Below are 22,943 nucleotides of genomic sequence, written 5' to 3'. Positions count from 1 at the left end.
AACTGTCAGTACTATGTTGAACAGAAGTGGCAAAAGCTGACATCCTTATCTTGTACTGTTCTTCAGGGAAAAGTTTTCAATCTTTCACCAGTATGAATACTATTAGTGTAGATTTTTCATATAAGGCCTTTATCATGTTGAGGGAGTTTTCATCTATTCCTACTTTACTGAATGTTTTTATCATGAAAAGAGTGCTGAATTTTGTCAAATGCTTTTTTGTCATCAACTGAAATTTTCATGTAGTTTTTATACTTTATTCTCTGAATACAGTGTATTACTGGATATTAATATTTTGAAACAGATTGTAAACCTCTATTGGTCTAATATGCTGCTGGATTCACTTTAAGAACATCTTGGTGAGGATTTTTGTCCCTATATTAATAAAGAATATTAGCTTGTAGTTTTCTTTTCTTGTAGACTGTTTGTCTGAGACCTCTGAAGTCAGAGCAATTTGTCACAGAATTAGATAGGAAGTGTCCTCTCCAATATTTTGGAATAGTTTGAGAAAGATTTGTGTTAACTCTTCTTTATATATTTAGTAGAATTCATAACTGAAGCCATCTCATTGGGAGCTTTTCTCTGTTGGGAGTTTTTTTTTTTTTTAATTACTGATCCAATATTTTCATTAGTTATACATCTATTTATAATTTCTATTCTTTCCTGAGGCAGTTTAGATAGAAATGTGTATGTCTCAAAATGTGTTCATTTCACCTTGGGCAGCAAATCTGTTAATAGTATTCCCTTATAATCCTTTATATCTTTAAAAAATTGATAATAAAGTTTCCAATTTCTGATTTCTGATTAGAGTAACTTGAGTTTTCTTTTTTTTTTTTTTTTTTTTTGAGTTTTCTTTTTTTTGTTAGTCAATATAGTTGATCATTTTACTGAACCAACTTTAGGTTTTCTTGATTTCTCTGTCATTTTTCTCTTCTCTATTTCTCTTTGCTCTAACTTTTGTTATCTCTCTTCCTTCTGTTAGCCTGGGTTCACTTGGTGCTTCTTTCTCTAGTTACACAGGTTATACAGTTAGGTTATTAATTAAAGTTCTCCTTTAATATATGCATTTACAGTTATAAATTCCCCTCTAAGCACTGCTTTCACCATATTCCATAAGTTTTGGTATGTCATGTTCTAATTTCCATTTTTCTCCCACAGTATTTTCTTTATGTGACTTTTCTTCTTTGATACATTAGTTGTTTAAGAGTGTCCTACTAAGTTCCCACATATATGTGAATTTTCCAAAATTCTGTTATTCATTTCTAGTTTCATTCCACTGTGAACAGAAAAGTTACTTTGTAAGATTTTAATCATTTCAAACTTAAGACTTACCAACTTACCTGTGGCCTAAGATATGATCTGTCCTGGAAAATGTTCCATGTGCACTTGAGTGGAATATATATTTTATTGTTGTTGGGTGGTGTATTCTGTACATGTTAGGTGCAATTGATTTATAGTGTGATTCAAGTTCTATTTTTCCTTGTTGATCTCCTATCTGGCTGCCCTATGCAGTATACAAAGCTGAGTATTAAACTCATCAACCATTATTGTATAACTATTTTCTCTCTCAATTCTGTCCATTGTCATTTCATATATTTTGTATGTATTGATATATATTATAATAATTATATCTTCTTTCTGTAGTAAACCTTTTATCAATATATGATATCTTTCTTCATCTTGTTATCTTTTCCTAATTTAAAATCTACTTTGTCTGAATACAGCTATCTCAACTCTTTTTTGGTTACTATTAGTATGAAACATCTTTTCCATTCTTTTACTTTCAACCTCTTTATATCTATATATCTAAATTAAGTCTCTTGTAGACAGCCACACATAGATCTTGCTTTTCTTTTTTAAATCCAAACTACTAACCTAGGCCTTTTGACTGGGGAGTTTATACTACTTACATTGAATGTGTTTATTGAAAAGGAAGAATTTACCTTTGCCATTTAGCCACTCATTTTCTGTGTATGTCTTTTGTTCAATCCCTCCATTGCTGCCTTTTAAATTTTTTTTTCTTGTGTTTTTTTTACCTTTATCCCTTCTTTTATTTTCTGTATATTTTTAAGTAGTTTCTTAGTGGTTAATATGTTAACATTTTTAACTTGTAAAAGTCTACTAACTTAGTTTCAATAGCATACCAGCACTCTTGCTCCTATGTTTTTCCACCCCTCTCCCCTTATTTTGTAATTGTCCAAGATTACATCTTTATACCATGTATGCTCACTAATATAGATGTATACTTTCTGTGTTTGCCTGAAACCATACAGAAAAAGCAGAGGTCATAAACTACACAAAAAAAGCACAATAATGCTGGCTCTTACACTAACTTACACACTAGTATTCACTTCTCTTTCTAATGGTTTAGAGTAACTACCTGGTGTATTTTCACTTCAGCCTGAAGTTTTGTTTTTTTTTGGGTCAGGGTTTTTATAGAGCAGGTCTATCATTAATGAGCTCTCTCAGGTTTTGTTTAAACTAACATCTTGATTTAACCTTCATTCTTCAAGAATAACTTGCCAGATAGAGAATTCTTAGTTGACAGTGTTTCTTCCAAGATTTAAAATATGTGATCCCCCTGACTGGTGGCCTCCATGGGCTCTGATGAAAAACTGTCTATTAATCTATTTTAGGGTCTTTTGCAGGTAACAGACAACTTCTTACTTGCTGTTTTCAAAATTCTGTCTTTGGGTTTTGACAATTTGACTAATATGTCCTAGTGTGGATTTTTTTTTTTTTTTTTTTTAGTTTATCTTACTTGGAGTTTGTTGAGTGTCTTGGATGTATAGATTTATGTCTTTCATCAAACATGGGAAGTTTCTGGATATTATTTCTTGAAATTTTCTCTCTTCTTTCCTTCTGCAATTTCCATTATGTGTATGTAAAGTAAACCTGATGGTGTTACACAGGTCTTTCAAGAACTGTTCATATTTTACTAATCTTTTCTTTCTGTTCCTCAGAATGGGTAACTTCAATTGAAGTATTTCCAAGTGGCACAGACTTAATTTTCCTTGTTTAAATATGTTGTTGAACCCCTATAATCAATTTTTCAGTTCAGTTATTGAACTTGCAGCTCTAAGACTTCTATATGGTTCTCTTTTATAAATTCTCTCTATTGATATTCTCTATTTGTTCAAATATTGTTGACTTAGTTCTTTTCATTCCACATCCTCGGCTTCCTTTAGTTCTTCATGCATATTTAAAATAGTCGATTTAAAGTTTTTGTGCCAGGGCTTCCTCATGGATAGTCGGTAGGCAGGCAGTTTAAAATGGGATGGGATAGAAGAATGTGAATATGCATTATCCTTCAAGGAAAGAAAGGCTATTCGTAAGCTGTCAAGGCTGCTAATCCCACCACAGGTCAAGGGACACGGCTGCCACTCTTTGCTTACATCAGAGCCTCTCAAAGAGCCACAGAGGCAGGGTCACCCCTCTGAGCTCAAGGGGCCCTGCCAACCCAGTGCTGAAAGAGATCTGAGATGGATTTTGAATCCTTTCTTTTCCTATACTGTGACATCCATAAGGTTTCTCTCTGGTGTGAAATTGCTAACGTGGAAGATCAGAATTTTGACTCACACTTTTAAAATATTCAGTACACTTGTAAAGTTTCTCTCTTTACAAGTGAGAATGAATCCTCTGATATTGAGTAGGTTTTGCACTTTCAATGAAGCATCTACTTCCATATCACACATACAAGGTTCTCATCAGAATGAATTTTCTGATGTTGCCTGAGCTCATAACTGAAAATGAAGCCTCTGCCATAAATGACACATTTCCACAAATGTGGGTTCTTCTTCCTGAAGTATCACTCTTCTTGTAGGAAAGTCTGAGTTTAGACTGATCTTACACTCATCAAATCCCTTGGTTCTTGTTACTGAAGAATTTTGGGAGACATGGTCACTTGCCAGAAATAAAAGAGTTTCTCAGGGAAGGTCTTGGAGAAACCTAACCTAAGCCAGTGTTACAAGCTTTCCCCAAAATGGGCTCCCAAGGACAATGCCTCAAGACCATTCCCAGTACCAAGAAGAAACCCATTATCTGAGATTTCTTCTTTCACAAAATAAGATGGTTTGTCTTCATCTTTATTGCAGAATTTGCTTTATGTTGTATACATGAATTTTCTATTCAACATTAGTCCATTAAAGGCAGAGCCTATGATGTTTCTGTCCTGAAATTCTCTCATCATTAAGCAAAGGAGACCTTGGGTTTTGGCCCAATGTGCCTGATAACAAGAAACATAGATAAAGTCCAAAGTGACTTATCAGCCAACTGGCAAGGTAGCACTGTGGCTACAAGAAGCTGCCTCTATCCAAGTCTAAGAAAGCAAGCAGGTGATGGCTCTGGGGTATTTGTTCCAATAAATTCCCAACTACTAAGCCTACTTGTATGTCCTCAGTGCTTATTACAGATCCTGAGTTTCCACAATAAGGAACAGAAAGTGAAATGGCAGAGAAAATATGGGAGCCAAATCAGCAATACTGTCTTCCTCTCAGTCCCTCTAGGGACACTTCATGGGTCTTCAAGTTGGACACTAGGGGTGGGGCTAGCCCCAAGACTGATGGATGACACTGCTGGAAGGCTGGCAAGGCAGAACTACTCAGTTAGCCACAAGTTTTGATAAGTTGTATTTCCATCATCAGTCTGTTTGAAATATTCTCTAATTTTTCTTAAAATTTCTTCTTTGATGTAAGGATAGCAAGGAATGTGTTGTTAATTTCCAGTATTTGAAATTTACTTAGATACCTTATTGTTGACTCCTAACACAATTCTCTTAGTCACAGAATATATACTTTGTATTCTTTGCATCTTTTTAAATTTGTTAAGATTTCCTTTATAGAACCCCATGTAGTCTATTTTGGTGAGCATACCAAATGTACTCGAAAAGAATGTGTATTCTGCAGTTGTAGAGTGGTACACCACCTCTATAACTATCAACCAGGATAACACAGTTGCTAGTTTTCTTTAGATTATCTACGACTTTACTAAATTTTATCTCGCTGTCCTATCAATTACTCAGAGGAGTGTCTTTTCCTCCCTTTAATTCTGGCAATTATTTTGAAGTTTGCTATTTTGAGTAATTATGTACACACATAATTGTTATGTCCTCCTGATGACGTGACCTCTTACCTCTTTATCATTCCAAAATGTTCTTCTTTCCCTTTGTCTAGCAGTTCATTTTATCTGATAGCTAATAATGGTATTTTCCTTTCCTCACTGAGCATAGTTAATATACAGACTTTAAAGTTCTTGTCTGGAAATTAAATCCCCAGGGTGAATTATGGTATGTAATATTAAAAAAAACAATTAAACTTTAGGGACTTCCCTGGTAGTCTAGTAGAACTCTAGAGATTTCCCTGGTTATAAATCTGCCTTCCAATGCAGGGGACACAGGTTTGATCCCTGGTCAGGGAACTAAGCACCCACAAGCCTCAGGGAAACTAAGCCCATGTTCTGCAACTAGAGAAAGCCAATGCACCAAACAGCCTGTGCGCCACAATAAAGTCCAAGTAGAGCCAAAATAAAAATTTTTTAAATAAAAGAAAATTTAAATCTAAAACATGAGTAAGATTCAGAATAGACATGGAAAAAGCAGAGGGCTAAAAATCAAGATGAGGCATGTAGAGAGGAAGGGAACACAGATACCCTAAGATGGAAAGGGAGAAAGCCTATGATATAGGAAGGGAAAAACATCTCACAGGAGGGAAAGGAAAGCTAGTGGTAGTAGAATAGAGAGCAGAAGTGTTAGAGCATCTTGTCGATGGTTTAAAAAGCAGACAAAAAAAACAGATACTCTACTATAGAATTGTAACTCATGATTTAAAACATTCATCACTCTTCACCTGACCATATTTTTGGGATCTTTCTTCACTTGGCCATATTTTGTGGTAAGTCCAAAATTCACTTCATGAATAAAATTTCCCACAGAAACAATTCTCAAACATTGAGAACAGGTTAAATTTCTAATAACTGAGAAACAGCGGGATGGAATAGTGAAAATCTATTAATGCTTTAACCTATAGAGTTATTGATTTGAACATGAACGTTTGTGATTTCTTCACTTTAAAGGTATTGATAGTGGTGTAGCCACTAGTTTTAAAATACTATAATTTTATCATTAAGACTTGTCAGATGCACACAGACCAAAAATATTAATTAAATTCTAGTGATAGGAATAATTGAAATATCCATCAATTGATAAATGAGTAAACAAAATGGCTTATATCCACACAATGGAATATTATTCAACCTTAAAGAAGAATGAAGTATTACTGGTTTGGGCTACAATGTGGATGAATCTTGAAATTATGCTAAGTGAAAGAAAACAGCCACAAAACATCATATATTATATGATTCCATTTACATACAACATCCAGAACAACCAAATGTATACAAATAGATTAGTGGTTGTCAAGAGCTAGGGGATGGGAGAATGGGGAGTGCAGGATTCCTCTGAGTGCAGGATTCCTAATGAGTGCAGGATTTCTCTGGGGTGCTGCTGCTAAGTCGCTTCAGTTGTGTCCGACTCTGTGCAACCCCATAGAAAGCAGCCCATCAGGCTCCTCTGTCCTTGGGATTCTCCAGGCAAGAATACTGGAGTGGTTGCCATTTCCTTCTCCAATGCAGGCATGCATGCTAAGTCGCTTCAGTTGTGTCTGACTCTGTGTGACCCTATGGACAACAACCCACCAGGCTGCTCCATCCACAGGATTCTCTAGGCAAGAATACTGGAGTGAGTTGCCATTTCCTTCTCCACCTCTGGGCTGGGAGGGGTCTGAAAACATTATGGAATTAGACAGTGGTGAATGTTCCACAACTTTGTGAATATACTAAACTCTATTGAATTGCACCCTTTAAAAAGGCAAATTTTATTGCCATTTATATCTCAGTGAAAACTTTTCAAAATGTTTCATTCCCATGTGATAGGTAAACCCCTAAATAAGCTGGGAGTCTTGCAAGAATGGAAGCTGTGTTGTAGGTCACACTGTCTGTAGACTATCAAAGGCTCCTGCACACAGGAGATAACCAAAACAATTCTTTTAAGACTAAATAAAAGATTGCTAACTTCTTACTAGTTAGTAGCCTATAGGTACAACCCCCTTCTATGTCACAATTTTAATGCATATTCCAATTTCTCCTCTCAGGCAAAAACCCATAGGAAAAATGTCTAAATGTCATTATATACAGATCAGAAAATGCTATGTAATTCAGAACTGACATAAAACAAAGTAACTGAAAATGCAATTTAGAGAACCTAAAATATGTAATCAAATCTCTTACGATAATACAGTAGAAGTGATAAGCAGATTCAAGGGATTAGATCTGATAGAGTGCCTGAAGAAGTATGGACGGAAGTTTGTGACATTGTACAGAAGGCAGTGATCTAGACCATCCCCAAGAAAAAGAAATGCAAAAGGCAAAATGGTTGCCTGAGGAGGCATTATAGACAGCTGAGAAAAGAAGAGAAGCTAAAGGACAAGGAGAAAAACAAAGATATACCCATTTGAATGCAGAGTTCCAAAAAATAGCAAGGAGAGATAAGAAAGCCTTCCTCAGTGATCAATGCAAAACAATAGAGGAAAGCAACAGAATGGGAGAGACTAGAGATTTCTTCAAGAAAATTAGAGATACCAAAGGAACATTTCATGTAAAGATGGGCACAGTAAAGGACAGAAATGGTATGAACCTAACAGAAGCAGGAGATATTAAGCAGAGGTGGAAAGAATACACAGAAGAAATATACAAAAAAGATCTTTATGACCCAGATAACCATGATGGTGTGATCACTCATCTAGAGCCACACATCCTGGAATGTGAAGTTAAGTGGACCTTAGGAAGCATCTCTACGAACAAAGCTAGTGGAGGTGAATATATGTAAATTTCTATGTCTCAAATAACAAACAGCTAAACAAACTAGCAAAACAAATCCATTGTTCTTTTTTCTTTCAGAGTAAGTTAAGATCAGGTCCCATTATAAAACAAGTATGTTATGAGTGCCCTATATCTGCAAGTATGGAAACTTCTTAAAAGCAAAGCTACTCAGTCCTGCCAAAGCACCAAAATCACAATTAGCTGTTGAACAATCATCAACAGGAGGATGCTGGAACTCACCAAAAAAAGATATCCCATGTCCAGAGACAAAGAAGAAACTGCAACTATATGGTAGGAAGGGCACAAACACAAAATCAAATCCCATACCCATTCGGTGGGTGACCAACAATCTGGAGAATGATATTACCAAAGTTTTCCCACTGTTTTGACAGTTCTGAGCCCCACATCCAGCTTCCCAGCCTGGAGATCCAGCAAAGGAACTGGGAATCCCCAGCGAATCTGATTTTGAAGGTCAGTGGGATTCAATTACAGGATTTCCACAGGACTGAAGGATACAAAGACTCCACTCTGGGAGGACACAAATAAAATCTTGGACATGCCAAAACCCAGGGAAAAGGAGCAGTGACTTGCTTGTGTTGAAGGGTCTGCTGTGGAGGTGTGGGTCAGCAGTGGCTCACCATAAGGATGGGGGCAAAGGCAGCAGCAGTCCTGGAAAAGGTCCTTTCGCCTAAGTCCTCTTGGTTCAGTTCAGTCGCTCAGTCATGTCCAACTTTTTGCGACCCCATGAATCACATCATGCCAGGCCTCCCTGTCTATCACCAACTCCCGGAGTTTACCCAAACTCATGTCCATTGAGTCAGTGATGACATCCAGCCATCTCATCCTCTGTCGTCCCCTTCTCCTCCTGCCCCCAATCCCTCCCAGCATCAGGGTCTTCCAATGAGTCAACTCTTCGCATGAGGTGGCCAAAGTATTGGAGTTTCACCTTCAACATCAATCCTTCCAGTGAACACCCAGGACTGATCTTTAGAATGGACTGGTTGGATCTCCTTGCAGTCCAAGAGACTCTCAAGAGTCTTCTCCAACACCACAGTTCAAAAGCATCAATTCTTCAGTGCTCAGCTTCTTTATGGCCCAACTCTCACATCCATACATGACTACTGGAAAAACCATAGCCTTGACTAGACGGACCTTTGTTGACAAAGTAATGTCTCTGCTTTTTAATATGCTATCTAGGTTGGTCATAACTTTCCTCCCAAGGAGTAAGCATCTTTTAATTTCATGGCTGCAATCACCATCTGCAGTGATTTTGGAGCCCCCAAAAATAAAGTCTGACCATGTTTCCACACCTATTTGCCATGAAGTGATGAGACCCGATGCCAAGATGTCCTTTTCATTACAGGGGACTGGAATGCAAAAGTAGGAAGTCAGGAAACACCTGGAGTAAAAGGCAAATTTGGCCTTGGAGTACAGAATGAAGCAGGGCAAAGGCTAATAGAGTTCTGCCAAAAGAACACACTGGTCATAGCAAACACCCTCTTCCAACAACACGAGAAGACTCTACACATGGACATCACCAGATGGTCAACACCAAATTCAGACTGATTATATTCTTTGCAGCCAAAAATGGAGAAGTTCTATACAGTCAGCAAAAACAAGACCGGGAGCTGACTGTGGCTCAGATCATGAAATCCTTATTGCCAAATTCAGACTTAAATTGAAGAAAGTAGGGAAAACCACTAGATCATTCAGGTATGACCTAAATCAAATCCCTTATGATTATACAGTAGAAGTGAGAAATAGATTTAAGGGACTAGATCTGATAGACAGAGTGCCTGATGAACTATGGATGGAGGTTCCTGACATTGTATAGGTGACAGGGATTAAGACCATCCCCATAGAAAAGAAATGCAAAAAATGAAAATGGCTGTCTGAGGAGGCCTTACAAAAAGCTGTGAAAAGAAGAGAAGTGAAAAGCAAAGGAGAAAAGGAAAGATATACCCATTTGAATGCAGAGTTCCAAAGAATAGCAAGGAGAGATAAGAAAGCCTTCCTCAGTGATCAATGCAAAGAAATAGCGGAAAACAACAGAATGGGAAAGACTAGAAATTAGAGATACGAAGGGAATATTTCATGCAAAGATGGGCTCAATAAAGGACAGAAATGGTATGGACCTAACAGAAGCAGAAGATATTAAGAAGAGGTGGCCAGAATACACAGAAGAACTATACAAAAAAGATCTTCACAACCCAGATAATCACGATGGTGTGATCATTCACCTAGAGCCAGATATCCTGGAATGTGAAGTCAAGTGGGCTTTAGGAAGCATCACTACAAATAAAGCTAGTGGAGGTGATGGAATTCCAGTTGAGCTATTTCAAATCCTGAAAGATGATGCTATAAAAGTGCTGCACTCAGTATGCCAGTAAATTTGGAAAACTCAGCAGTGGCCACAGGACTGGAAAAGGTCAGTTTTCATTCCAATCCCAAAGAAAGGCAATGCCAAAGAATGCTCAAACTACCACACAATTGCACTCATCTCACACACTAGTAAAGTAATGCTCAAAATTCTCCAAGCCAAACTTCAGCAATATGTGACCTGTGAACTTCCAGATGTTCAAGCTGGTTTTAGAAAAGGCAGAGGAACCAGAGATCAAATTGCCAACATCCGCTAGATTACTGAAAAAGCAAGATAGTTTTAGAAAAACATCTATTTCTGCTTTATTGACTATGCCAAAGCCTTTGACTGTGTGAATCACAGTAAACTGTGGAAAATTCTGAAAGAGATAGGAATACCAGACCACCTGACCTGCCTCTTGAGAAACCTGTATGCAGGTCAGGAAGCAACAGTTAGAACTGGACATGGAACAACAGACTGGTTCCAAATAGGAAAAGGAGTACGTTAAGGCTATATATTGTCACCCTGCTTATTTAACTTATATGCAGAGTACATCATGAGAAACGCTGGTCTGAAAGAAGCACAAGCTGAAATCAAGATTGCCAAGAGAAATACCAATAACCTCAGATATGCAGACAACACCACCCTTATGGCAGAAAGTGAAGAGGAACTAAAAAGCCTCTTGATGAAAGTGAAAGAGGAGAGTGAAAAAGTTGGCTTAAAAGCTCAACATTCAGAAGTCCTCTTGAAGGTGGCCATCAACCCTGCAATAGAGTCCACAGATCCCAGGGCTGAGCTGCCTCAGGTCAAACCCCACCCATCAGCAGATAATTGGATTAAAGTTTTACTAAGCATGCCTCTGCCCACCAGAGTAAAACCCAATTTTTCTCATCACCAGCCTCTCCCATGAGGAAGCTTATACAAGCTTCTCAGCCTCCTCCATCAGAGGGCAGACAAAAGAAGCAAGAACTACAATCCCACAATAGCTAGAAAACCACTAGTAGCTAGAAAGTTAACCAGGATGAAAAAGCAGAGGGTTTTGTCCCAGATGAAGGGACAAGTAAAGTTCCAGAAAAACAACCAAATGAAAAAAAAAAATCAGAATATTGATAGTGAAGATGATCTAGGATCTCAGAAAAAGAACAGAAACAAAGATTGAGAAGATGCAAGAAATATTTATCAAAGACCTAGAAGAACTAAAGAACAAACACAGAGGAACAATACACTAGAAGAACTCAAGAGCAGAATAACTGAGGCAGAAGAACAGATAAGTGACCTAGAGGACAGAATGGTAGAAATCACTACCACAAAACAGAATATAGAAAAAAGAATAAAAAGAAATGAAGACAGCCTACCTCACCTCTGAGACAACATTAAATACACCAACATTCACATTATTGGGGTCAGAAGGAGAAGAGGGAAAGGACCTGAAAAACTACTTGAAGCGATAACAGCTGAAGATTTGCCTGGCATGGGAAAGAGAACAGTAAACCAAGTCCAGGAAGCACAGAGCATCTCCGGCAGGATAAACCCAAGGAGGAGCACACTAAGACAACACAGTAATCAAATTGACAACAATTAAAGACAAATATAAAATATTAAAAGCAACAAGGAAAAAACAACAAATAACATACAAGGGAACTCCCATAAGGTTATCAGATGATATCTCAACAAAAACTCTACAAGCCAGAAGGGAATGACATGATATATTTAAAGTGATAAAAGGGAAGAACCTACAACCAAGAATACTCTACCAGCAAGACTCTCCTTCAGATTTGATGGAGAAATCAGAATCTTTCCAGACAAGCGAAAGTTAAGAGAATTCAGCACCGCCAAATCAGCTTTACTACAACAAATACAAAAGGAACTTCTCCAGCCAGAAAACATGAGAAGGAATAGGCCTACAGAAAATGAGCCCAAAATAATTAACAAAGTGGTAAAAGGATCACACATATCAATAATTTCCTTAAATGTAAATGGATTAATTGCACCAACCAAAAGACATTTACGGTCAGGGCAGAGGAGAACATGTGCATGTATGTACTTCCACTTATCACATCACTCCTCTTAACCCACAAAATTATATGTAATTATTTTCTATTGCTAGGTTAATCATGTTTTCATTGTGGCCTGTAACTGTAAATTATCTTTTATTTTTTGTCTGGCTATTGACTGTGAAAACTGATAAACATTTTTTTACTATTGTGATTATGTAGCATATGTGATATGATATTATGTAGAATATGTGATACAGTATTATTAACTAAAGTACAGATTTTGTTCAAATTTCACAAAATTTTATGCTAGTATCCATTATTTGTTTTCATACCTTATTCCAGACTTCACATTGTATTTAATTGCATTGAGCAGCTTCAGCTGCATGCAAAAAATTCTGGTAAATTTCCTTTTCATTTTTATTCTATTACAAGTATTTTCTAATTTTCCTGGTTATGGCTTCTTAGATATACCCATCATTTTTTTTTTTTTTGACATTTTAACAACATTTTTGTATACCCATCATTTAAAAGTGGACATTTAATTTCAAAATACATGGGATTTTGTTTAAAGTACCTTCAATATTAATTTCTCATTTTGATACTAATTTCTCATGTAAATACTTTCTTCTTTGCAATCATCCTCTGTGTTTTTTTTCAGTGTAACTTTGTTGAGGCTTTTGACGGCTAAGTCGAAGATCTCTCCTAATAAATGTCACATGACACCTGAAAATATGTTATCTTCAAATATCATTTGATATCAATTTCTAACATAATTCCACAGTGATAAAAGAATAGACTCTGCATGATTTCAAAATTTTTAGACCATGAAATTTTGGCACCTTGTTTTATGTCCCTGGATATGTTCCAGTGTCTCCTTGTTTACAGTCTATAGGAACTTGAATAGAATTTGTATCCTACTATTGTGTGAAAATTGTATAAATTTTAATTATGCTGAATCGGTTCACAGTGCTTTTCAGATCTACTATACCCTTCTACTGCTCTATATTCTATTAATTTATGAGAGTTTGAAACTCCAACTAAAAATCTTAACTTCTCTACTTAAAACAATAACTATAATATATAGTGGAACTATATGTAACATTGTTCTGTATTTTCCAAGTCTCCTGTGAATGTGTTATCATACTTCCACAATTAAAAAAAATTAAAAAATAAAAACAAAGCTACTCAGATGCTCATGCCCTGGGATCAATTTTTAATGAATGAATAAAAGGAAAAAAATGTACATTGAGAGATGATGGTCACAGACAGGATATGGTTCAGGGTGTGCTAAGGAACCCACAGGAAGGGGCAGGAAAGTAATATTCCATTTTGGCCAAGAATGTTTCTCTATTAACATCAGTAATGGTAAAGAGAAACCTATAAAAGAAATGCCCCCCACAAACACCTTAGGAAACATGCTGAATTGCATGTCCTGCATAAACATTTTCTCTCAAATAAAAGATTTGACAATTGAGGGACATACAGCCCTCAATGGTATCTGATAACATCAAAATCAATTATTTTTAACTGATAGAGTAACAGGCAAATACCTACCATATGAGCTCAGCATTAAGAGCAAGTTCAGATCTAACAAAAAAATTTTACACTTGTCATATTTTTTATGACAGGCAACACAAAATTTAATTAGAACAACTGATACTATTTTTTGTAACTGATAATAATCAACAGAAGTATCCTACCTGGCATCTGTAAATGCAGTCAGTAAATGTTAACTCCATTTGATTATGTCAAGGTCACAAACTGCCTAGTCTTAGGGATTAGAAAATCTTTCCTTTACGACATATATATTCATTCAGTGACTATTTATGGCAAACGTCTCAAAATCCTTCAAACCTAGCTTGTTCCAAGTACAAGCCCAAACTCCTCAGCCTGGATTTCAGGATTCTGGTTGAACTACGTCCATTCCAACTCAGAGTGGGTAAAAGCAAAACCTTCAGAGCCAAGGCAAGTAACGAATGAATGAAGCAGGCACTTCAGCCATGGGGTCAAGGGGCACAAGAGGCTGTGACTACACCATGGGGATGCTGTTTGGTTCCAGCTACTTGTCATATGCACCAAGAATGTGGACTCGGGACTTAGGTGTATTCTTCCAAATTTTAAGTGTGGAAAACTCATTTAAATATAAAGCATGGGGCCAGCCAAATTATAGCTACCCATGAATCACCAGCAGACAGCAGGTCAGCATCCTCACCTCTACACAGAGAAAACTGATGTAACAAAAGGCCACGGACTGCTCCAAGCTTTCCATATGATGAGCGACAACCTGCAGATCCCCTGGTCTCAGAGACGGGTTAGGCTTCTAGTCACATTCTCACAGAAATACATTCCTTCAGCTCTTCAACTTGCCAAATCTTCAGGGGCAGCTCAGGCAGCTCCTCCTTTGAAAGCCTTCCTTCACTCTTTTAGGCCCTGGAATCACTGGGCACATAACCATGACTGTGTTTTAACTGTGCTGATGACAATTTACTACTTGATGAATGTATAGCTCATGAATGGACCAGAGGAGTCTGAGAAAAGGCTCCAGGTAAGACAAGTCACACCTCCAAGATCAGGGCTAGGTAGAGCCTAACACCATCAAGGCAGATCCAGTAAAAGATAAAAGAAATGGGTCCATCCTAACGAGCTAGGAAGAAATTTTAGGACTCACCTCATCCCTAGTAGTCAGGAGCCCTGGGACCATGTTCTTAGTCTGGTGAGGGCTCTTCTTAGAGACTTGTTGCATAGGCAGAGCTGGAGAAAGAGAAGAGAAGTAAAGGGATGTGTGGGAGGAATACCCATCTATCCAGCCTCCCAGTTTAGCAGAGGCAAGAAGGAGGTAAGGAAAGCAGGCTGAAGATGGCATTAGAGGCACCCCTTCTTTTTTTAATTTAAAAAACTATGTCTTATTGGCATATATTTGACACACAATTATACACATATTTAAAGTATACAGCTTAGTAAGTTTGAAATACTTATACACCTGTGAAAACATCACAACACTGAGGAGAGTAAATTTATCAGTCATTTCCAAAAATGACCAATGTGCTCATTTGTAATCTTTCACTCCCCTCCCCAATAGCATTGATCTGCATTTTGTCATCAAAGATTTCTTACATTTGCATTTTCCAGAGTTTTTTCCTTAATTTATTTAAATTGCAGGATAATTGCTTTACAATATTGTGTTGATTTCATCCATACATCAACATGAATCAGCCATAGGTATATATTTGTTCCCTCTCTTTGAACCTCCTCCCACATCCCACCCCATCCCATCCTTTTAGGTTGTCACAGATTATGTTTGAGCTTGATGAGTCACACAGCCAACTCCCACTGGGTATCTATTTTATATACGGTAATGTGCATGTTTCAGTGCTACTCTCTCAATTTGTCCCACCCTCTCCTTCCCCCACTGTCCACAAGTCTGTTCTCTATGTCTGTGTCTCCATTGCTGCCCTGCAAACAGGTACATCAGTGCCATCTTTCTAGATTTCATATATACACATTAATATATGATATTTGTTTTTCTCTTTCTGACTTGCTTCACTCTGCATAATAGGCTCAAGGTTCAACCACCTCATTAGAACTGACTCAAATATGTTCCTTTGTATGGTTGAGTAATATTGCATTGTATATATGTACCACAACTTCATTATCCATTCATCTGTTGATGGACATCTACTTTGCTTCCATGTCCAAGCTACTGTAAATAGTGCTGCAATGAACACTGGGGTACATGTGTCTTTTTCAACCATGGTTTTCTCACACTGTATGTCCAATAGTGGGATTGTTGGGTCATATGGTAATTTTATTCCTAGTTTATAAGGAATTTCCATATTGTTCTCCATAGTGGCTATATCAATTTATATTCCTACCAACAGTACAAGAGAGCTCCTTTTTCTCCACATCCTCTCCAGCATTTATTGACTGCAGATTTTTTTGATGACCAGTGTAAGATGATACCTCATCATAGTTTTGATTTACATTTCTCTAATAATGAGGGATGTTGAGCATCTTTCCACATGTTTATTAGCCACCTGTTTGTCTTCTTTGGAGAAATGTCTGTTTAGGTCTTCTGCCCACTTTTTGATTGGGCTGCTTGCTTTTCTAATATTGAGTTGTTTGAGCTGCTTATACATTTTGGAAATTAATCCTTTGTCAATTATTTCATTTGCAGCTATTTTCTCCCATTCTGAGGGTTGTCTTCTCATCTTATTTACTGTTTCCTTTGCTGTGAGAAGCTTTTAAGTTTAATTAGGCCCCACTTGTTTATTTTTTCTTTCAATTTCCATTACTCTAGAAGGTGGGTCATAGAGGATCTTGCTATGATATATGTCACAGAGTGTTGTGCCTATGTTTTCCTTTTAGAGTTTTACAGTTTTTGGTCTTACCTTTCGATCTTTGATCCATTTCAAGTTTATCTTTGTGTATGGTGTTAGGAAGTGTTCTAATGTCATTCTTTTACACATAGCTGTCCAGTCTTCCCAGATCCACTTATTGAAGAAACTGTCTCTTCTCCGCTGTATATTCTTGCTTCCTTTATCAAAATTAAGGTGTCCATAGGCACATGGATTTATTTCTGGGCTTTCTATCTTGTACCATTGGTCTGTGTTTCTGTTTTTGTGCCAGCACGATACTGTCTTGATGACTGTAGCTTTGTAGTATAGTCTGAAGTCAGGAAGGTTGATTCCTCCAGCTCCATTATTCCTTCTCAATATTGCTTTGGCTATTCAGGGTCTTCTGTGTTTGCATATGAATTGTGAGACATTTTGTTCTACTTCTATGAAAAATGCCATTGGCAGTTTGATCAGAATTGCACTGAATCTGTAGATTGCTTTGGGTAGTATAGTCATTATCACAATATTGATTCTTCCAATCCAGGAGCAAGGCATATCTCTCCATCTATTTAGGTCATCTTTGATTTCTTTCATCAGTGTTCTACAGTTTTCTGTATACAGCTCTTTTGTCTTCCTAGGTATGTTTATTCCTAGGTATTTTGTTATTTTTGTTGCAATGATAAATGGGATTGATTCCTTAATTTCTTTCTGACTTTTCATTGTTAGTGTATAGGAATACAACTGACTTCTGTGTCTTAATTTTATATCCTGCAAATTTACTAATTTCACTGATAAGGTCTAGCAATTTTCTGACAGTATCTTTAGGCTTTTCCATGTATAGTATCATGTCGTCTTCAAACAGTAAGAGTTCTACCTCTTTTCCAATTCTAGATTCCTTTTATTTCTTTTTCTTCTCTGTTTGCCATGGCTAGGACTTCCAAAACTATGTTGAATATTAGTGGCAAGAGTAGGCTCCCTTGTCTTGTTCCTAGTCTTAGAGGAAATGCTTTCAGATTTTCACCATTGAGGATAATGTTTGCTGTGAGTTTATCATATGTGGATGTTATTCTGTTGAGGATTTTTGCATCTATGTTCATCAGTGATATTGGCCTGTAATTTTCTTTCTGTGTGATGTCATTATCTGGTTTTGGTATCAAGGTATTGGCAGTCTCGTAGAATGAGTTTGTACCTGTTTCTTCCTCTGCAATTTTTTGGAAGAGTTTAAGGACAGGCATTAGCTCTTCTCTAAATAGTTGACAGAATTCACTTGTGAAGCCATCTGGCCTTAGGCTTTTGTGTTTTGGGAGATTTCTTCTCACAGTTTCAATTTCAGTGCTTATGGTAGGTTGTCCACAATTTTCTATTTCTTCCTGGTTCAGTCTTGGAAAGTTAAACTTTTCTAAGAATCCGTCCATTTCTTCAGGTTGTCCATTTTACTGGCATATAGTTGTTTGTAATAGTCTCTTATGATTCTTTGTATTTCTGCATTGTCTGCTGTGACCTCTCCTTTTTCATTTCTAATTTTGTTTATTTGAGGCTTCTCCTTTTTTTTCTTGATGAGTCTGGCTCATGGCTTGTCAATTTTGTTTATCTTCTCGAAGAATCAGTTTTTAGTTTTATTAATCTTTACTATCGTTTCCTTCATTTCTTTTCATTAATTTCTGCTCTGATCTTCATGACTTCTTTCCTTCTATTAACTTGGGGATTTTTTGGTTCTTCTTTTTCCAGTTGTTTTATGTGTAAATTAGGTTGTCTATTTGATATTTTTCTTATTTCTTGAGGTAAGATTGTATTGCTATAAACTTCCTTCTTAGAATTGCTTTTGTTGCATACCATAGGTTTTGAGTCATGTCTTTGTTGTTATTTGTTTCTAGGAATTGTTTCATTTCCCCTTTTATTTCTTCAGTAATCTGTTGGTTATTTAGAAATATATTGTTTAATCTGAATATATTTGTGCTTTTTACAGTTTTTCTCCTGTAATTAGTATCTAGTCTCATAGCAGTGTGATTAGAAAAGATGCTTGATACTATATCAATTTTCTTAAATTTACCAAGGCTTGATTGGTGACCCAAGATGTGGTCTATCCTGGAAAATGTTCCATGTGCACTTGAGAAGAAAGTGTATTCTTCTGCATTTAGATACAATGTCCTAAAATTTTCAATTAGGTCCATCTGGTCTAATATGTCATTTAAGGCTTATATTTCCTTATTAATTTTCTGTTTTGATGATCTGTCCATTGGCATAAGTGGGGTGTTAAAGTTCCCTACAATTACTGTATTACTGTCAATTTCCCCTTTTACGTCTGTTAGTGTTCGCCTTGTATATTGATATGCTCCTATGTTGGGTGCATAAATACTTACAATTGTTATTATGTCTTCTTGGATTGATCCCTGGATCATCATATAGTGTCCTTCCTTATCTCTTCTATTAATAATATTCTTTATTTCATGGTTTATCTGATTTGAGAATTACTACTCTAATTTTCTTTTGATTTCCATTGGCATGGAATATCTTTTTCTATCCTCTCATTTTCAGTCTGTATGTGTTTTCAGGTCTGAAGTCAGTCTCTTATAGACAGCATACATATGAGTCTTGTTTTTGTGTCCATTTAGCCAGTCTGTGTCTTTTGGTTGGAGCATTTAATCCATTTACACTTAAAAGTAATTATTTATTTATACACACACACACACACACACATATGTTCCCATTGGCATTTTCTTAATTGTTTCGGGTTTGTTTTTGTAGGTTTCCTTCCCTTATGTTTCCTGCCTATAGAAGTCTTTAACATTTGTTGTAAAGCTAGTTTGGTGGTGCTAAATTCTGTTAACTTTTGCTTGTCTTTAGCTTTTGATTTCTCCATCAATATTCAATGAGATCCTTGCTGGGTAAAGTAATCTTGGTTGTATATTCTTCCCTTTCAGCACTTTAAATGTATCCTGCCATTCCTTTCTGGCCTGCAGCTTCTGCTGAAAGATCAGCTGTTAATCATATGGAGTTTCCTTTGTATGTTACTTGCGGCTTTTCCCTTGTTGCTTTTAATATTGTGTTTAATCTTTGTTAGCTTGATTAGTATATGTCTTGGTATGTTTCTCCTTGGGTTTAGCCTCAATGGGACTCTCTGGGCTTCTTAACACTTGATGGACTATTTGCTTTCCCATGTTAGGAAAATTTTCAACTATAAAAAATTTTCTCAGACTCTTTCTTCTTTTATTATTCTGGGACCCCTATAATTTGAATGTTGATGAATTTAATATTTGACCAGATGTCTCTGAGACTATCCTCTATTCATTTCATTCTTTTTCCTTTACTCTGCTCTTCAGCAGTTATTTTCACCATTCTATCTTCCAATTCACTTATCTATTGTTCTGCCTCAGTTATTCTGCTATTGATCCCTTTCTGAGTATCTTTAATTTCAGTAATTGTTTTGTTTGTGTCTGTTTATTCTTTATTTTTTCTAAGTCCTTATTGAATGTGTTAACTGATTCTCGCATTTTCTCCATTCTATTTCCAAGGTTTTGGACCATCTTTATTACCATTATTCTGAATTCTTTTCAGGTAGTTTGCTTATTTCCTCTTTGTTTATTTGAGTTTTGAACTTGCTCCTTCATTTGTGCAATATTTCTCTGTCTTTTCATTTTTTTTTCTAACTTACTGGTTTGAAGTCTCCTTTCCCCAGGTTTTAGGGTCATAGTTCTTCTTTTTGGTCTCTGCCCTTGGTGGTTGAAATTGGTCCAGCAGTTTAGATAAGCTTCTTATTTGGAGGGACTTGTACCTACATTCTGGTGGGAGGAAGTGAGTTTTTTTCCCTCTGATGGGAAGGGCTATGTGAAGTGCCTTTCTGGGGAGTGTCTGTGGGAAGCCTGTCTGCTGGTGACTGGGTTTGTGTTTTCATCATGCTTCTTATTTGGGTGAGGCATCCTGCACTGTGTGTTGCCAGCAGTTAGATGACATCAGGTCTTAGACAGAGGTGGAAGCCTTCGTGGGAGTTCTCAGTAATTAGTACTCCCTGGGATCAGGAGTTCTCTGGCAGTCTAGTGTCCTGGACTCAGTGCTCCTACTCCAGAGAGAGTTGCCCATTCTTAACAGTGTCCTCTACATAGGCCCCCAGAGCTGGACCAGTGGCAGATTCAGCCCCAATCTCCAGTTGGTAAATGAAGCCCACAGCCCCACAAACTGGGTAAGACTCTATTAAGTCATTGTATGGACTCTATTTAAAGAGGAAAGGGTCTCATAGTGCCCACAGGTGAGCATTCACGGTGAGAAATGGTGACTTATCATTGTTAAAACAGAAGTTGTCCATCCCCATCAGCCCTAAGGACAAGGCCTAGGAAATTCAAAACAGAAAGGGCACTACAGTTCAGACAGAATGTAGATTTGGAGAGAAATTTGAAGCAAGATAGAAGCCATAATCTGGCTCTTCCTTCCCCTCCACTTATATACCCAAGATTTGAAATGTGATATTTGAAAGTAAGAATGGACAGTCATAAAATACCTTAGGTCTTCAGCAAGTCAATTTCATGACAAAATTTTTTAGAGGGGAGATTTTCCTTAACACAAATCCACTTAAGAAATAAACATCATTCTTCAGATGTCATCCATTAGCCTTGACTGACTAATCTGCACAAGTGAAAGTGAATGTGTTGGTGGCTCATTGTGTCAACTCTTTGTGACTCCATGGACTGTAGCCTGCCAGGCTCTTCTGTACATGGGATTTCCCAGACAAGAATACTGGAGTGGGTTGCCATTCCCTTCTCCAGGCAATCTTCCCAACCCAGGTATTGAACCCCAGTCTCCTTCACTGCAGTCAGATTCTTTACCATCTGAGCCACTAGGGATCTGCACAAATGAACTGAAACACATTTTGGGAACTATGAAGGCCAATTCAAATGAATTGGGTATTAGGTGATGTTAGAGAATTATTGCGAATATTGTTAGGTAAGATCATGATATTCTGGATACAAAGAAAAACATCATTATTAAGAAATGAAGGTGAAGTGCAGAGAGTAAAATGACATAATTCACAATTTTTTTTAATGTTAAAACTTCAACAAGTTAATAGTATAAAAAGAGAAAGGTCTTGTGGAATAAAAGGAGACTGAAGAGATATTCAAATGTCATGTGAGGACCTTATTTAGACATTTTGGAGGCAATCAAGGAAATATGAACACTGATGAGATATTAGATGACATTAAAGAATCAATTTTAATTTTGTTAGGCTTAGGCTAAAGATAGGCTGTGCTGATACTCTCTGCAAATAATTGTTGCTGTGCTTTAAAAAGTTAAAATCTACAACTAACAACATTTAACAGTGAGAAACTAGATGCTATTCCATTAAGATCAGAAACGAGGCAGGAATGTCACCTTTCACCACTCCTATTCAACATCATGCTGGAATTCCAGGCTAATGTAAGAAGACAAGAAAAAGAAATAACAGGTATACTGACTAGGAAAAAGAAATGAAACTGTCTTTTCTGAAGATGACCTGATTGTCTAAGTGGTGGTGGTGTTCAGTCACTAAGTTGTGTCTGACTCTTTGTGACCCCATGCACTATAGCCCGCAGGTTCCTCTGTCCATGGAATTTTCCAGGCAAGAATATTAGAATGGGTTACAATTGCCTTCTCCAGAGGATCTTCCTGACCCCAGGGATCAAGCCCAGGCTCCTGCATTGCAGGTGGATTCTTTACTGACTGAGTCACCAGGGAAGTCCAACTGTCTATGTAGAAAATCCAAGATTACTTTCTAGAATGTGTCATTATATCAAAGCTTCAGGACACAAGGTTAAAATACAAAAATCAACTGCTTTCCTATATGCCAGCCATGAACAGATGGAATTTGAAATCAAAAACATTACAGTAGCATCCAGAAAAATGAAAATACTTAGATATAAATCTTTTAAAAATCTGTATAAGATATACATGAGGAAAACTACAAAACTCTGCTGAAAAAAATAAAAGATCTAAACCAATGGATAGTCCATATTATGGATAGGTAGACTTGATCTGATATTGTTAAAACGTCAGTTCTTTCCAACTTGATCTATACATTCAATCCATCAAAATTCCAGCAAGTTACTTTGAAGATGTCAACAAACTGGTTCTAAAGTTTATATGGAAAGGCAAGTGACCAAGAGAGACAACACGATACTGAAGAATAACAAAGTCAGAAGACTGACATGACGAGATTCTAAACTTACTATAAAGCTACAGGAATTAAATATGTGGTAGTGCCAAAAAATAAATTAAAAAAAATAGACAAACCCATCAATGGAACAGAATAGAACACACAGAAATAGACACACATAAATAAAGTCAACAGAGCAAGAAAAAATTCAGTGGAGAACAGACTATCTTTTTATTAAACGGCAGGACTGGAACAACTGAACT

The 22,943-nt window shown here is 36.9% G+C and overlaps 1 protein-coding gene across 3 annotated transcripts in view; it reads right to left on the bottom strand.

Moving 5' to 3' along the window:
• Positions 1 to 22,943, bottom strand: part of ZNF169 (zinc finger protein 169) — an 86,344-nt gene that overhangs the window by 26,895 nt on the left and 36,506 nt on the right. The window contains exons 2-3 of one of the 3 annotated variants that reach the window (XR_010664596.1): positions 14,894 to 14,976; positions 6,267 to 6,772 (exon numbers count right to left, since the gene is read on the bottom strand). The exons of 1 other annotated variant lie outside the window; for it this stretch is intronic. Coding sequence is in view for 1 of the 2 variants with exons in the window: in XM_065946881.1 (XP_065802953.1) it covers positions 14,894 to 14,968 (75 nt within the window). In the remaining variant the exon portion in view is untranslated. Of the gene's footprint in view, positions 1 to 6,266; positions 6,773 to 14,893; positions 14,977 to 22,943 lie in introns of those variants that run through there. One more of the 3 variants, XM_065946881.1, reaches the window with a different exon arrangement.

The sequence above is a fragment of the Muntiacus reevesi genome, chromosome 10 (assembly GCF_963930625.1).
Source record: "Muntiacus reevesi chromosome 10, mMunRee1.1, whole genome shotgun sequence".
NCBI lineage: Eukaryota > Metazoa > Chordata > Mammalia > Artiodactyla > Cervidae > Muntiacus > Muntiacus reevesi.
The sequence above is the reverse complement of the archived record's forward strand: the minus strand, read 5'-3'. Positions and strand labels throughout refer to the sequence as shown.